The sequence below is a fragment of the Nylanderia fulva genome, unplaced genomic scaffold, assembly GCF_048542155.1.
Source record: "Nylanderia fulva isolate GAGA-0341 unplaced genomic scaffold, ASM4854215v1 Scaffold13, whole genome shotgun sequence".
Classification (NCBI taxonomy): Eukaryota; Metazoa; Arthropoda; class Insecta; order Hymenoptera; family Formicidae; genus Nylanderia; species Nylanderia fulva.
The window spans coordinates 5646603-5663235 of NW_028189518.1; the positions used below are offsets into that span (position 1 = coordinate 5646603).

The 16633-nt window shown below is 27.2% G+C and overlaps 1 protein-coding gene across 1 annotated transcript; it reads left to right on the plus strand.

Annotated features, from left to right (window-relative positions):
- Positions 1 to 235: 235 nt before the first annotated feature.
- Positions 236 to 15894, plus strand: Gpat4 (Glycerol-3-phosphate acyltransferase 4). The gene is made up of 9 exons (XM_029320851.2): positions 236 to 407; positions 11216 to 11491; positions 11592 to 11732; positions 11859 to 11993; positions 13154 to 13387; positions 13922 to 14037; positions 14121 to 14262; positions 14351 to 14559; positions 14650 to 15894. The coding sequence occupies exons 1-9, from the start codon at positions 255 to 257 to the stop codon at positions 14735 to 14737; spliced, it is 1494 nt and encodes a 497-aa protein (XP_029176684.1). The 5' UTR covers positions 236 to 254; the 3' UTR covers positions 14738 to 15894.
- Positions 15895 to 16633: the final 739 nt, after the last annotated feature.

Consider the following 16633-nt stretch of genomic DNA (forward strand, 5'->3'; position numbering starts at 1 on the left):
AACTTGTTGTAGCAAATATTAAAATATCAAATATATTAAACAGTCTAAGAATATTATTGCAAATAAAAAAAATATATAATAAAATTTCTTTATCCTCGATGCGAATATTGTACGTAGTTCGGGATATTGCTTGCAGATGGCGCGTCGCGCAGTTTCGCGCGCGAAATTGTCGAGCGTCCCATCTAGAAAATCGCGCGCACCCAGGTCGATGGGGAAGAGAGGCATCGCGTTCGAAGCTCTCGGCAGTAAGTAAAATGGCGTCGTTATGGACGGTGATGTCGTTCGCGTTTTCCTTGCTACTGACACCCTTCCTCATGCTGTTGCTGGCGATTGTATTCCTCGCTTCCATCGGCAAGTCCCTCGGTGTACGTAGGCTGTACATCAAGCTGCTGCTGGCCCTCTTCGAGGTGAGTCTGATATTCTGGTGAAAATTTCGAATTTACAACCGGCATCCCCGAGTCCCCGAAATTGCATCGGCGACGTATAAAGTGCGTTTTTCGCGACATTCGAGAAGGTGCCGTCATCCAGCGAACTCCCGGTTCGTAAAATCGCTCCTCCTCGCCGGAAGAGCGTTTCCTGTATCGGTACTTTAGAAACACGTGTGTCGAATGCGAGTCGGTTTATAACCTTCCGCGCGTGACGTTGATATGCGTAAATTTATCGTTTTTACGCACATCGAACACGTATAATTAATAATAATCACAAAATATTGAAATTTTGCAACTCATGAAATAAAATTGTCTTCCGAGCAGTTTTTTTGACTGAATCATTTATCGTATTTATAATTCAACTATGATGTTTTTTCTCATACAGTTTTAATCGCACAGACGCAACGGTAGACTTGTGGTAGTTTTACTTAATTAGCGCGCGTCATACGCGTTTTTTCATACTTCGTATGTATTTATCTTGTAATTGCAACTTTAAAATATGACGTGAAAAAATATCGAAAAATATGTAAATGAATGAAATAGAAATTCTATTCAATGTTACGTGGGCTCGATTTATTTTTAGACAAAGATCGGTACGTGAAAGGATATGAATTTTTGCTATCAAACAGTTAATTTGTAATTGTTATATGTATATACATACATATGAATATTAATAATAATAAGTAGATATTTTAATTCACACACAATAAAACGATGTTAGAGAATAGACAAATTTAAAAAAATGCATAAACGTAATTTTAAATATTAGAAAAATATTCTTTATTTTATAAGACATTTTTTATATTGATAACAAAAGTGCAAAAATTATATATTAAATTCTAATTCATATGATGTAATTAAAGTAGGATCATAAATCGATCTTGAAATCTTATAATTAAATCCGTAACATCTAAAATTGTGTTGAGGTTTCTATTCTAAATCTCATTCTGTAACACAGTTGATTCGGCAGATTTGAGCACGTAATAATAAGTGTGCGAATAAAGTAGTTGTTGACAAAAATTATTTTAAGACTGACCTTTGAAACTATTTTCATTAATGAAGTCTGTTAACATATCCGAATTATTATTACATGAAACATTAAATTTTCTAAAAATAAATATCTTAATTTTAACAGTCACTTAAAAGCTCATTGTCAGCCTCTCATTAAAATTCATAATATTTTAAAACACATTGAAAATGATATAAAAATAAATAATTACTTGTTACAATATAGAAAATAATAAGGTTTCTAAATTAGATATTATATATTATATTAATAATATATTGTATAAAATAATTATATAAAGTAAATCTTCTTGATCTACAAATTATTAACAAATGTGTTCTACGTTATTTCTCTCTCTTGTATTTAAAAAGTATATTGAATATAGTGATTTTGAATGACTTTAGATATAAAAAAATGATATCTAGAAGCACACTCTCTCGAACAAAGATTACCGAATATTGTGCATTTTCTTTTAATTACATACATTTATAGAAGCTATAAATTATAATAAAAAATTCTTTTCATTGTGTGATAACTTCAATAAAATACAGAAAGCTTAATTCACTGTAGTATTATTAGACTTTTTTAGAATAGTAAATTTAGAAATATTAAAAATAAGTAAAAAATAAAATTAAGAGTTTAACAAGGCTCTGTAATATAAATATAAATTTAAAGATATAAGACAGGCAGTAAGAGCCAACTCGCGGATGACAGTGCGTTATCCTAACGAAACTAAATTTTTCGTTAGGATTAAGTATCTGTGCACAAGGCACCAAATATTTTACTTGGTCACGGCCAAGATTTAAAATATGAAATAATCTCATATTTGAGATTTAATTTCAATAACCCTTTCACCCCCCTACGGAAATAAGTAAATATGCCTTGTGCACAGATACTTAATCCTAACGAAAAATTTAGTTTCGTTAGGATAACGCACTGTCATCCGCGAGTTGGCTCTTACTGCCTGTCTTATATCTTTAAATTTATATTTAAAAAATAAAGTTTTCTTTTTCCAATAAGAAATAATTTAAGATCTTTAAAACTAAAGATTTCTTATGCATTAAATTAAAAAAAAATTGTATAATTATTTTTGATTTAATTGAGAGTTGGCTTTATAAGGATTTTAATTTTTTATTATTTTTATTACTAATATAATTATAACATTGAAAAATATTTAATTCTAATAAAATATATTTAATTAAATTATATTATATTATTTTAATAAAAGTTTTTATTTCTTTTTACTCTTTTTATTCTTAATTCTTACATTTACTCATTTAGTAAAAAAATTATAGGGCTCGATGAGTCATTTATATTTTCAGGTATCTCTAATGTGTTTGCTAATATTGAAAGTAGGTATTATAAGATGTTTATATATCACACGTGTCTGATTCGTTCATTCATAAGCGTATTGACACATATCATTTCTATTTGCCTTTATTTTCTACACATATGACTTCTCCCTTATTAACCTTATTGACTTAACAATTGATTATTTATCTTATGATAACTCTATTATTTGAATTTTTCTTTACTACTAATTACAATAATTATTTTTAAATTAATTTAATTTTTAATACATAAATACAATTATAGTGGAAATTACGATTATTGATCATATATTTGCTTTTATTAAATACGTCCCTTTTTATCATTTCAAAATTGCAAATGATTACATTATCAATATAACCAAAATTACACAAGAGCTAGATATTCATGACCTAGATATTGACTCTGTTATTGAAGCACAATGGTTATATTATAAATGAAGATGAAATATGAAAGAGATGAAGGAAAGTTGAACCGACAGATTACGATCAACCATGACTTAATATCAGAGTCTGCTGCGAGAGAAATATCAAATCAAATTGCATTTACGGAAATTTTCTAAAATTTAACCGGATACGTGCGAGTCAGCTCTTATAAATCAACTGGCTGATATTACAAAATAGTGCTCAAACTATCTTTGATAAACGAATCAGGCAAATATCATCATCATTATTAATATACTCGTATGACTTGGTTTATAAACACTCAATTACCATTAATGAAAACACATCGTGTGTATTTCCGGCATGACTTTGTGATAGTAACTTTCTGTATTTTATTCGATATAAGCATGCGATTTATGCCTTAAGATAGTTACCTAAAATCAGAAATAAGTTAGTAAACGAAATCTGCCAAGATAACTACGAGAATCACACAGAAATAACTTGTTGACATTAAATAAATCGAATGCCAGAGGAGTGCAAGGGGATAGGAAAACCTACAAACTTGAATACTTGAATGTAATTTGTATTTTGAACGCTTACTTAAGTCTTCTGTTTTTTTTTTCATTACACTCATATTAGATTATGATAGGTTGGAAGCGAAAAATCATGTGTGAATTTTATTTTGTGAAATACATTTAGATAAATTATTTTTTCCATGTCTTTATAATTTGCGTTTAATAGTACGAATTTGTAAAAAATATCGCAAAATTTCCTTTCATTAGTCTGTATTAGACAAATACACGTATAACTCAGTTAGTATCTACCTGATATTTCCAGTAAAAATGTGACAATTATAATAATTTATTAACATTTAATTATTAATTCACGAACTAAACAGAAAATCTTATTAGGTATATTTGATCAATTTATTCTGTCGAATGTGTGTGAGAGTGTGATGACGTACAAAAAATATTTTTTTACAACGTATTTTAAAAAAAATTTACTTTTTCGTTTCATAATTTAATATGATGTTATTAAAGAATCAAAAGTATTAAATTATGGAATTTTTTGGAATTTTTGGGATTTGAGATATTTATATAATCATTCACTTGTGTATAGTGAACAAACTTACCTAATTTTTAATGTATGTCTCATGTATTGACCGTGTAAAGTACATATCTAAAGTCTAAAATCGATATAACTGTCCGCGATAGCTTATAACACAGTGCAATTAATAGCATCTTTACTTTCATTTATCATAAATTTGCAAATAGGAAGAAAAAATAACAGGTAAAAATTATAATCGAATATTATAATTTAATATTGTAATTAATTTCATCATATATAATTCTTTTTTTTTATTATAGGAATTTTAATTATTTACTTTTTATTTATATTCTTAGTTACAAATATAAAATGTAATATGCAATTTGTAATTAGGTGCAGTAAAAGTGTGTTGCAATACATGGTACATGTATAAAAATGCTCAGCAGCAACATTATGAAATAAACATGCATTAATTTTATGTAAAATTTTATATACTGAATTAAACAACGCAAAATATTTTTACTAAAAATTATTGGTATTAATATAATGATTAAGAATTGTAGTATTTGTATTATTTTAATAAGTAATGTAAAATATAAAAAACAAGCATATTGTTTATAACAAGCCATGAAATGAGAATACTACATAGTTTATACATTTTTATGATGAAGTTTATTGAAAAAGTAATTTCAATTACACGTGTATTTCGCAAGGTCTAAAGTGAAATGCTTGCGAAATTATGTACGTGCAGAAAATACGTATTAAGTATATATTCGGCAAATATTTTAGTACTGCCAAATAAATCATTTATTGGAAACTGATAATATTGATTTGATGTAAAAAATATTTATTTGATATAAGAAAATCTTTTTCAAAACAAATAATATTTATTTGTTTCAAATAATAAATGATTTATTAAGCAGTATTGAAATAAATATTTATTAATTTAGTCATTTTTTCCGGTGTATTAAATATTTGTATGATTTGTTCAATTAAATTAAAATTATACAATTTTATAAGAACGAAGAAACATTTAACATGTGTGATATCTCTTGATGTGAAATCATTCGAAGAATCTACAGTACTTTGAACCTTAGTCTGACTTCTTGTACTATGATGTCAGAAGCGATGAAAGCACAAGTAGAATCATTTTTCGTCATTGATTATCCTGGTTTCGATGAAAGGTCGATTTGTAAAGTTTGAATGGTAAACTTCACGTATCGTCTATACATATATAACAAATATAGACATTTAAATTTATAGCCGAATATCGGCACAAATTAGTCAAAAGATAGCGTGGATAAAATATACAGAATTTTGCGTTCTTAAATTTGTTTTTTAATTTTGATTTAATATGATAAGCTTTCTTTAAGATTAATAAAGAATTTAAGGAAATCTCTCTTTTAATATATCAGATTCTTTAATAAAAAGATCTAAAATTATTTATTCTATTTTTAATTTTTTATGGTTTTATAAATAGTAAAGAGAGTGACTAAACGACATCATCTTTGAATTCCGTAACCGTTACGTTACAAATTCCTATTCGAGTCTTGAATCTTAATTGAATTACGATGCAAATATATACATATATGTATATATAATATAAATATACACATATATGTATATATAACATGGAATAAAAAAGCAGTTTTATATTAAAAAAATGATAATTTATTTAAAAATATAATTATACAATATAAATCTATTTAGCCTGTTATAAATTAGGTGACAATATTATTTCGAAATATACATAAAACCAATGCTATTTATTATTCTTTAATTATAGAAAATTATTTTTCTTCTTATTCGATTTCATCTTTTGTCGAATTGATAAGAAAAAGATAAAACTTGATATGTGATGCATGAATCAATCCATCAGAATTATATGGATTGTTCAATTAAAGCTTATCTTGAAAAAAAAAAATTGCCAAGAGTTTCGCCAACAACATCTGAAAAATCAATGTGCGATCTTTCCTGAATTGCAAAATCGTTTTTTTATCGTGATAAACGGAGCAACGCTCGATACAGTTTATTTTCAGCCTTATTTAGTAAACTTTTCGTTATCAGACTATGTATTCTTGAGGAAAATACCGATGCAATCTTCATCTCAAATTTGCTATGTGTAGACGTTCATCGTCACAAACAACGTATTATTTTTATATGATTACTGTACCTTATGACCTTTGTTTATCGCAATCGTGTTATCAGTTTGATTTTATGATAACCGAAATTCAGCCAAGTGTAAAGTTCTTAGTTCCCCAAAATTAAGCGTAATTGAAGAATAGAGATGAATTGATTTTCTTGCTTTCACTTTTGAAGCTCTTAAAGCTCCTTTACATATAAAGCTCTATATATATGTATATAACTGCAAAATGATCTTAATATTTTTAATTAAAATAAAATAATGAATTAGAACTTTAATATAAGATCATCTTTCTATTATCTCATTCCATGTTTTTTGCTTTTTTATTTAGTAGAGATCGATATATCTCTATAATGAGTGAGAATTAAACCGATATTGATATAACATTTTTACTCTGAATTATTTAAAATATTCAGATTGTCAGCTCTCATTCTTAGTGTATAAAATCGTAAAAAAGTTTCTTTATTGGGATGCACAAAAGTCTTATATTAGATTAGAATTCAAATGAGTTATTGATCTCTTATGAATAATATATGAAGCGTGATTATATTTCGGGATTATGATTCTGAATAGATAAACATATGCATAGTGTTACCGAAAATAGAGACTATTCTTGTCTACAAAATCTATGCACGGATTTACATTTACATGATCGTTCTGTTTTGATTTATAAAGTGTAAGATGTAACTTAGATTCGCCTAAACTTCCGCGTTTTCTATCATTAATATATAGTTTATGTCTACTTTATGAAGTATTTTAATGTTTGTAAGATTTATTTATTTAATAACTTATTATCTTAAATTTCTGACAAAATTGATCACAATAGTGAATTGTGAAAATATGTAAATTGTGTTATATAAAAAACACAATATGACAAAATAATTTTATTTGCATGCAAACAATGCAAATAATTGTATAATTATATATTTTTCTTCTTTTAATTGTAGCTGTAATAATATTGATAGAGGATACATTATTAAAGTCCATCACGGCATAATTGATTGGACTTAGAAATTAATTGAATAAAAAAAATAGAAAAATCTTACATCTCTAATATTATACATTATATGTATGTGAGATCTTTGACCCTTTTAGTGTTGAAATTTTATAAATATATTAAGAGCCGATAAGAAAACAATATCTAATATATACTCATCAAATGATTATGATCAGTTCAAAGTTCGCTCAACAGAATGATAGATTATTAATTGTATAATTGATCAATTGTTCGAGAAATTAATCATCAAACCATTTATTAATTAATTTTCGCAGATTTATTAACTGAACCGATATTAAATAGTCAATAATTTATATTACAATTATTCTATAATTTTGATTATTTTGTCATTTTATATATATAAAAAAGCATTAATTATCATTTCTATAAAATATCTTTTGCGATAATATTTTCAATGTCTTTTGTTACTATGAAAATATTCTAGAATTTTTGTGTACGTGAATTATTTGAAATTTAAATTAAATTTGAGTTATCTGTTATAACAAGGAAACCTTGACACGTGTTTGAACAATGTTATATGTATAATATATGTATCTGCTGAACAAGTCATTATTTTTTAAATCAAAAGTGCGTAACGATTGGTTAAATAAGCATTTTGAAATACATTTTTCAAAGATATTGATATTTTGACATTTTATAAAAATCTAAAAAAAAAGAAAGTCACAAATCAAAATTATTTTTTAAATATTTTTCTTAAATTAAAGTTAAACATTTACTAAAAACAACACACATTCAAATTTCATGTCAAATTAACATTGCTATTTTAAGCATGCATGCATTCTTAAATATGTCGTCGCTTTCTTGAATCTTTTATTAAACTTTCTCCGAATCCTCTTGCCTCTTAAGTATGTATGCTAGTAAGAACATTTCAATTGCTATGAAAGTGAAAACTTTCAAAATATGCTTTAAATTTTTTTTGTATACAGGTCGTCTTCGATCAATTTTTTATTGTAAAATAAAATTATAAAATATTGATTAGAACTTTAATAGTTTAAAATGCACAGTATTTTACATGAAATATAATTTTTTTTATTTGCATCTTGAAGTTACAAAGCAAAAATTTTGAGAAATGTATACAAATAAAAATTCTAATATGCTCGTCTGCAGCGTCGACAATTACAAATCATCGGTATATTTCCGTTTTCGATTACTAGTGAGAGACTTCGTGTACTTCTCTCAAGAGAAAGCCCATGTGTGTATGACAGAGAGAAAACATATTGCCGCGTGATCTGGGTGCTCTTTCACACGTTGATATCACGTGCCGCCAATCATCAGATATAATATTGAAGCTGCGATTCGCGCGCTGAAACATGTGAGAAGTATATCGATTAACGTGCGATTAAATAACTCGCATTATTTCTTTTACAAATTATTTACATCCAATCTGTGCAGTAGCTATATAGGCTATATAAAATATACGTTATTATCAATAAAGATGGTAAAAGAAGCACTGGATGTAAATATCACGTATAGCCTTTATAATGTTTTTTAAAACGTTGTATAAAACTTTTATTTGATTATGTTTATCTTTTATGCGATATATATCAATTATTATGTTACATATGTATAACACTGACCTATTATATGTATACATCAATCAAAATATATACGACATGTGGTAGCAGAAATATGAATAATCAACATGTGATAATTAACGTTAACTAATGTAAAGAAATTGCTTATATTAAATGAGCCACATTAATAATAAAATTATATTACGGAAAGTTTTATAATAAATACAAGCATATATATTTCGCGTTATTTCAATTAATGACAAATATACTGAGGAATTTGGAGTTAATCTTTTCTCATAAAAAATATCGATGATACAAAAATGATTCATATAATTAGCGTCAAACGTAAATGTTGCTTGTTATTTGCAATCACGTACACTCTGATATTTTTAATGTAACTGAAATTCCGATATCAAATTTTTTGGTAACAAAAGTAAAACATCACACCACTTCTCAAAGATATCTCATTACGTAATATTGATAAACTAAACTACAATCATTTGGAAATTCAGGCATTCTTAGTAAACAGCGTTTCTCTTCTTATCTGTTTTCCTTGCCTTTTTGCGATTTTTATATTTTAAAATTTAAAAAAAAATTTTTTCCACAAAATGTGAGAGAATATATTGACTGTAAAACGTTATTATTACTTAGAAAAGCTCACATTTTACTTCATTCTTCAAATTTTTTAAAATTAACTCGAACTAAAATGTTAACAAGTTTTTTTAAATAATGAAATGACTGAATTATTAAATAACTTTACATTAATTTAACAGCTTATTAGTATTACGATGGTAATAATCATTGCATCAGTTCTTGTTGAAAAACACTGGTGCATGACTGTCAAGTCTGTCACTTCAATAAATGATTACATTATACAGCAATTTGTATGGAAAAATATTAAGCATTGCTTGATATATTTTTTTTTTAAATTTTCGCATGTAATGCGAACTCGCTGATCAAATTACAAAAATATAGTTAAAATCAATTACTCTTACATTTTAAATTAAAAAGTTATATTTCATTAATATAACCATTTGTGGATTGAGGCGATATGATGCGGAATAATGATCGTATCATTACCTCCGGTACAAATGCATTGAACAAATGCGAGTTCAGTGAACGTAACAAGCAAAAGTGACTCGGTATTATTTGTATCAAAAGTTACTATGTATATAAATATTCAATATAGTGCACTCATGCTGAATAATTGCATGTCATTCGTGCCAATGCGTTTTTGGCTTTGAAATCAAAATTTAGTGGTAAATTTTAGAGATTTATAACGAAAAGTAAATTTATTTTTTGTATTGTAATAATTTAATTTTTTTTGGTTTTATAAATATTACTTTATAAAAGCTTTTTTGTGTAGTTAATAGTCTAAAATACAATTTTTAATTTCTTCATATTGATACACGAGCAAGTATTATATTTTCCTAATAAAAGACATAAAAAACATTTAATTATCGAATGTTTAATGAATATTCAATAAATATTTGCTAATAATTAGTTTGATAGAAAATAATTTAGTATAGTTTCGAAATAATTGACCGTTAATTGATCAAATTCTTATTCTAACGAAGTATCAAAATATTTGTGTCACATTATTAAAAATAGCACGATAATCGATCATGATAATCTGCAAGATATTATAGAACAAAATGATTAATATTCAATTGGCACGTGATGTTCACGCATTTAATTATTTTTTTGGAATGGATATCTAGAAAACGTCATTCATTACGAAGTCAATCTGTCATTATAATGAGCGAACCGAAGATCAAAGTCTCGATAGCTACATATATGATATGTAATTATGAAGTATCTTCGATAACATATGCTATTCCGAAGCGCATGTATAGATTAACATCGCGTGCATCTGTTTTCCCCTATCTCTCGCAATAACGAAGTATTTTCATATTACGTAATGTTTCCATAGAGTGACTTCTCCTTGGCTTATTCCTCCTTGAATTGCGGATACATACAATAATGAGATCAAATGCATATTATTATGAATAATATCTCATATTTTTAAAGGCATATAAACTCAGAGGAATTTTTTTGATTTATAATTTTTTCTTCAATCTACTTAGTTTTTAAATTGTGATACTTCAATTCTATCAATTTTAACCGATCAAATCGATCTCGGTTTCTTGAGTAACAATAACGATACATCGCGTAGGCTAAAAATTTCTAAAAATAAGGGGAACTTATCAGGACTAACAATGATGTAAATGCTTTTTTGTGACCTTTAAACTATAATTGTCCATTAAAAAAAACCTCATTAATGATGCAAGAAATAATCGACGTAGTACATACATATTTTTACGACCATGCATTTCTTGTGTCACAGTACGGCAGACAAAATATAGAAAGTGTAAGGAAAAGAAATGGTACTCGGGATGTAGAGAATCTCAGTATAGAAGAGGAATGCGAGTCGCTGACTATCATGGAAAAGAATTCAACAATAACTTCGACAAAAGCACAAAACGGATGTGCAGGCAACACGGTGATAGCCAGATCGAAGAACTTCATCTTGGTCCCGGAACCAGAAATGCACAATCACAAGAATCACGTTGATGAATCGAATTTGAAAAACGATCAACAAGAACCATCAACGATCAATGAGGTAAGTAAATTTATAGAGTAAAAAAAAACAAATTATGTGTACTTTTGGGAAATCTTATGCAAATTGGAAATTTTATCAATTATTCTTACGTATGTTTTAGGACAACCTTAATCAAAAAAATTCTTTTGAAACACTAAAAGCCGGATTTGCACCTTCAAGCTGTTTGGATTATATCAGAGCAGGTGTTGAAGCTATTATAGAAGATGATGTGACGTCACGATTTGAAGCAGAAGAACTCAAGGTAATCCTTTATTCGATTGTGCTTAAAAAAATCAATTAATATTTTATATAATAGCTAAATCGAGAGATTAATACACATTCAATTTATATATGCCTTTGAATAATTTGTCAATATATTTTTGTGTAGAACTGGAATCTATTAACGCGAACGAATAGATATTATGAATTTATTTCCTGGAAGTTAACTTTCATGTGGATGTTCGGATTCGTTATGCGTTATTGCTTCCTTCTGCCCTTAAGGATATTTATTTGCTTTATAGGGGTAAGTGCAATACTATTCTGTATATTATGCGCTATATAACTAAATATAATAATAATAAATATATAGTAAGTAGCTTTAAAAAATAAGAATTCTGTTTATCTTAACAACGTAAGTTATAATACAAAATTTAGAGTAAAAATAAAAATTTTCGTAATTTTTTGCAAAAACATGCAAGATAATTAATGTTTTCTCATTTTTAGATGCACGTTTTAAGTTTAAGACACTGTAGAATTTATTAAGATGTGTATTATTAAACACAAATTCAAAGCTACTATACATACTAATATCAAAGCTTCTTAGGTACTATATCTGGTAACATTTAATCGGCTCTCTGCCGAACGGCCGCGTAAAACATTGGGTGAACAATCAGATTTTCCTTATTACACAATCAGGTTATTGGAGGGGTTTTAAAGAAATTAAATCTCAAGTAAGGGATTATTTCTAATTATCAAGTCTTGGTAGTACACCAAGAATAGTAAGTGCTTTGTGCACATTTGTTTATTTCCATCGAAAAACTTATTTTTGGTGGAATATATTTAAGAACATTCGCGTATGGCTCTTAAGGCCTTCTTTTGTTGTACTTATTGAATCAGATCTCCCTTATTGCGTTCAAAATAATGTCACGTTCTATTTTGAATATGATTATAATCCACAATTCATAGTACAAATAAAAAATCGGAGGAATGTGCGTGGCGAATCATATGCCCATCACATCGGAAGGTTTAAGCAACTTGTTACATTGTATTCACATTTTTATTATGCCGAATATACTTCTCGTCTATCATATTTATAATGCGTTTGTTTCAATTTTATCATTTTATTATATTTGGGAAATCTTGTAATATTCTATAATATTTATAATTCCTATATTGCATTATTGCATAACAAAACAACATGATTTTAATCAATTTGTTTTTGCAACAACTGAAAATCGAGTTTATTATTAGTATTACAGAAATATTGTTGCGCATTACTGATAAATGTTACAGGTAACGTGTCCTGTAACTTTGGTTTACAGGTAGTACCTACTCAGCAACGATAGAGAGAGATAGCAATAGAGAGAGAGAGAGAGAGAGAGAGAGAGAGAGAGAGAGAGAGAGAGAGAGAAGAGAAAGAGAAAGGAATCCACGTTTCTCAGGTGCAAAGCTTGTGGTTTACAGGTGATGTGGCTGACAATGTGCACTGCAGTAGTGGGCTATGTTCCTGAGGGTAGCTTCAAACGGTGGCTGAACTACAAAGTCTCCCTAATGTGCTTTGCTGTCTTATCCAGTGCTCTGTCTTCAGTCATCACGTACAACAACCCAGAGAATCGACCTGTCAGAGGAATATGTGTTGCTAATCACACGTCTCCCATTGATGTACTCGTACTTATGTGTGATAATTGTTATTCATTGGTATGTATTATTCTTCGGTTATAAATCTTACATCATTTATCTTTGTTTTTTTAACGCATATATGATCAATCTTTTTTTCTTTGTTTATCGTCATATTTTTATAAGCATTCTTAGAACGATCTTTGTTTCATAACTGCGAAAATATGCTCGCGTAACTTGTTCCTTTACAATTTTATTACTTATATTATTATTTTGTGTATAGTGTTAAAATGTTTCAGAAATTGTACACTTGATAAAATCGTTGGAATCAATTTTTCTTAGTGGAAATTAAATGAAAAATCAACATTTGTTGTAATATTAGATGTACAAAAGATCAAATTTTAAATGAAATTAAATATTAAATTTCACTTTATAATTGTTAAAGATAAGATTTTATTTTTCTGTATTTTTAAATGATTTTAATTAATTAAAATAATTTTCATTATTAATGTTCACTTCAATATCTGTAATTCAAAAGCAGTGTACAGCTTCTGAAATGCAATGATAATTTTTCAAATATAGTTCTGCTCACCTTATTTACATTTCTTATTATAGATAGGTCAGAGACACGGTGGTTTCTTAGGAATATTACAAAGAGCCCTCGCCCGTGCCTCTCCTCATATATGGTTCGAACGCTCTGAAGTCAAAGACAGAGAAGCGGTTACAAAAAGGTACAGTCATTTACATTTTGTTGTTCATATTTCATATCAATATGTATAACGTAATTATTAATATGTTATTATGTTTGATGCAGATTAAAGAAGCATGTATCAGATCCCAATAATCCACCGATACTCATCTTTCCGGAAGGTACATGTATCAACAATACATCGGTTATGCAATTTAAAAAGGGCAGTTTCGAAGTGGACAGCGTTATTTATCCTGTGGCTATAAAAGTAATTTCTCGTTTTAAACGCACAATGTTTCAAATATATGTCCATGATGTTTTTTTTAATTTGAATTTTTTATTTTTTAAATATATAGTATGATCCAAGATTCGGCGATGCATTTTGGAACAGCAGTCGATATTCGATGATACAATATTTATACATGATGATGTCAAGCTGGGCGATAGTCTGCGATGTGTGGTATCTCCCTCCAATGTATAGAAAGGAAGGAGAGAGTGCCATCGATTTTGCGAACCGGGTAAAATCTGTGGTAGCGCGGCAAGGTGGTCTCGTCGATCTGCAATGGTATATTTGATATTAATTTATAAGAAATGAAAATATTATTTATATATATTCGTCAAATAATTATACGCATATTTCTTTTATGAATGATAGGGATGGTCAATTGAAGAGGATGAAGCCAAAGAAGGAATGGAGGGAAAAGCAGCAAGAGGAATTCAGTAAACGATTAAAAGTTGAATAAATAAATTCATTGTTTCTAGTCACATTTCATAATTCGCATATTGTGTGATATTTGTTTATTAAAACAAAATCATTTCATTCAATTGGTTCGTCTGTTACACATTGTTTTTTGCATTCATCATAATCATCGAAGAAATGTTCCATTAATCTGTATCAAAGATCTACATCATAAAGTTTTAGATGTAGAACTTTTCGCAGATATGAGTTTGTACTTTTTTTTTGCCAAATTTCTAAATGCGAACAGATTGGTAATTCTAACTTGCGTGAGGTAACGTAATATTATATATGTACATTTATAATTATATAAATGTAACTTTAATTTAATTTTTAGACGGGTATGCGATATGTTAGGCTTAAATTCGTTGACAGATTTGAAGAAGGCTCATTTAAAGAAGTGCAAATGTGATATTTGCTAATTTTTATTGTTAATAAGGTTCAATGATTGCAAAGGCATTACGAATTATTTATATATGTTATAAATGTGTAATTATGTTAAAGTGTGTGATGTTCTGCATGTATGAATGTATGTATAGCATCAAAAACTTTTCTAATTAATTCATACGTACCTCGAAATTACTGGACAATTAAAAACAATGCATTAATTTTCTATAGTACAAGAATAGTAAAGGAAAATATCATAGTTTTCTGCTGTAAAATATTTTTAACACAAAAAAATAAATATTTATTTATTTTTCTGATAAAGACAGCAGAATATAGCGCAATTACAACACTTCAGATATTAATTATTCTTTAGAAACACTATGCATTATGTTATTTTTCTATTAAAATCACGAATAACATCTTGAATATATATTTTCTACTTTTATATTTTACATATAAATAATATAGAATGTCAACTTTAGTGCTCTATATTGCAATGCATGTCAATATAACAGTACATATAATATAGTTATGAATTAATATAAATTTAAATACTAATATATCGTATCTGTAAATCTTCAATTCAAAAGACCATCTCTTAAGAACAAGGAAAAGAGAAAAAATAGATATATAAGTATCAAGAAATTTATTTTCTCACTTCCAACCAAAGTTAAATAGCAAGTTTACAATAAGTGCTATTTTGCTATCGATGGCATTACTGTAATTAACTTATTACACTCCTATTAAATTAATGAAGATGATACTTCTATATATCTACGTACTGTATTTCATTAATTTGGCCTAATTCCTGCTAACTAGGAAAATGAATATATTTATAATTGACAAGTTTTATATCGATTTTAATAATTGTTCTTTTCTAAATCGGCGTTGGCTCAGAGAGAAATTTAATTGCAGAAATAAATTATTAAGCATATTTTAAAGGGAAATTTTTCAAAAAAATTAAAATAAAAAATTACTATCAATTGTAATAAATGTCAGTAACAAACAATTATATATAGAAAGATATACATAGAAAGAGTAAATTGCAGAAAATTAAATTACTTTTTGTGAACTCATTTATATCATATATAATATATATTGTAATTATAAAACATAAATCCATTGTTTTTTTTTAAATTAAATTTATTGATTGCTTTATCTCTCACTTCCACCTCTCTTCTGCTATTTATAATGTGTCGTAATTTTTTTTAAAGAAACGGTCTATATAAAATATATTTTTGTAGTAAATTATTAGTCAATATGTAATATATAAAAATGTAATTATGTCACTTATATTAAAAAGTAAAGATTCATATAATTATGTAAGATTACTTCATCTTTTATAAATAAAATTGATTTATTATAGATTATAGAGTATGTATATACATTTAGCTCATATGCAAGAAATGTATCATATAGTGTATGAGTTCAATAATAATGTTAATGGCACTCATTTATAATTAAGATTTTGTCGATATGTGGATGTAGCATATATTAAATAAATATTATTTTGTAT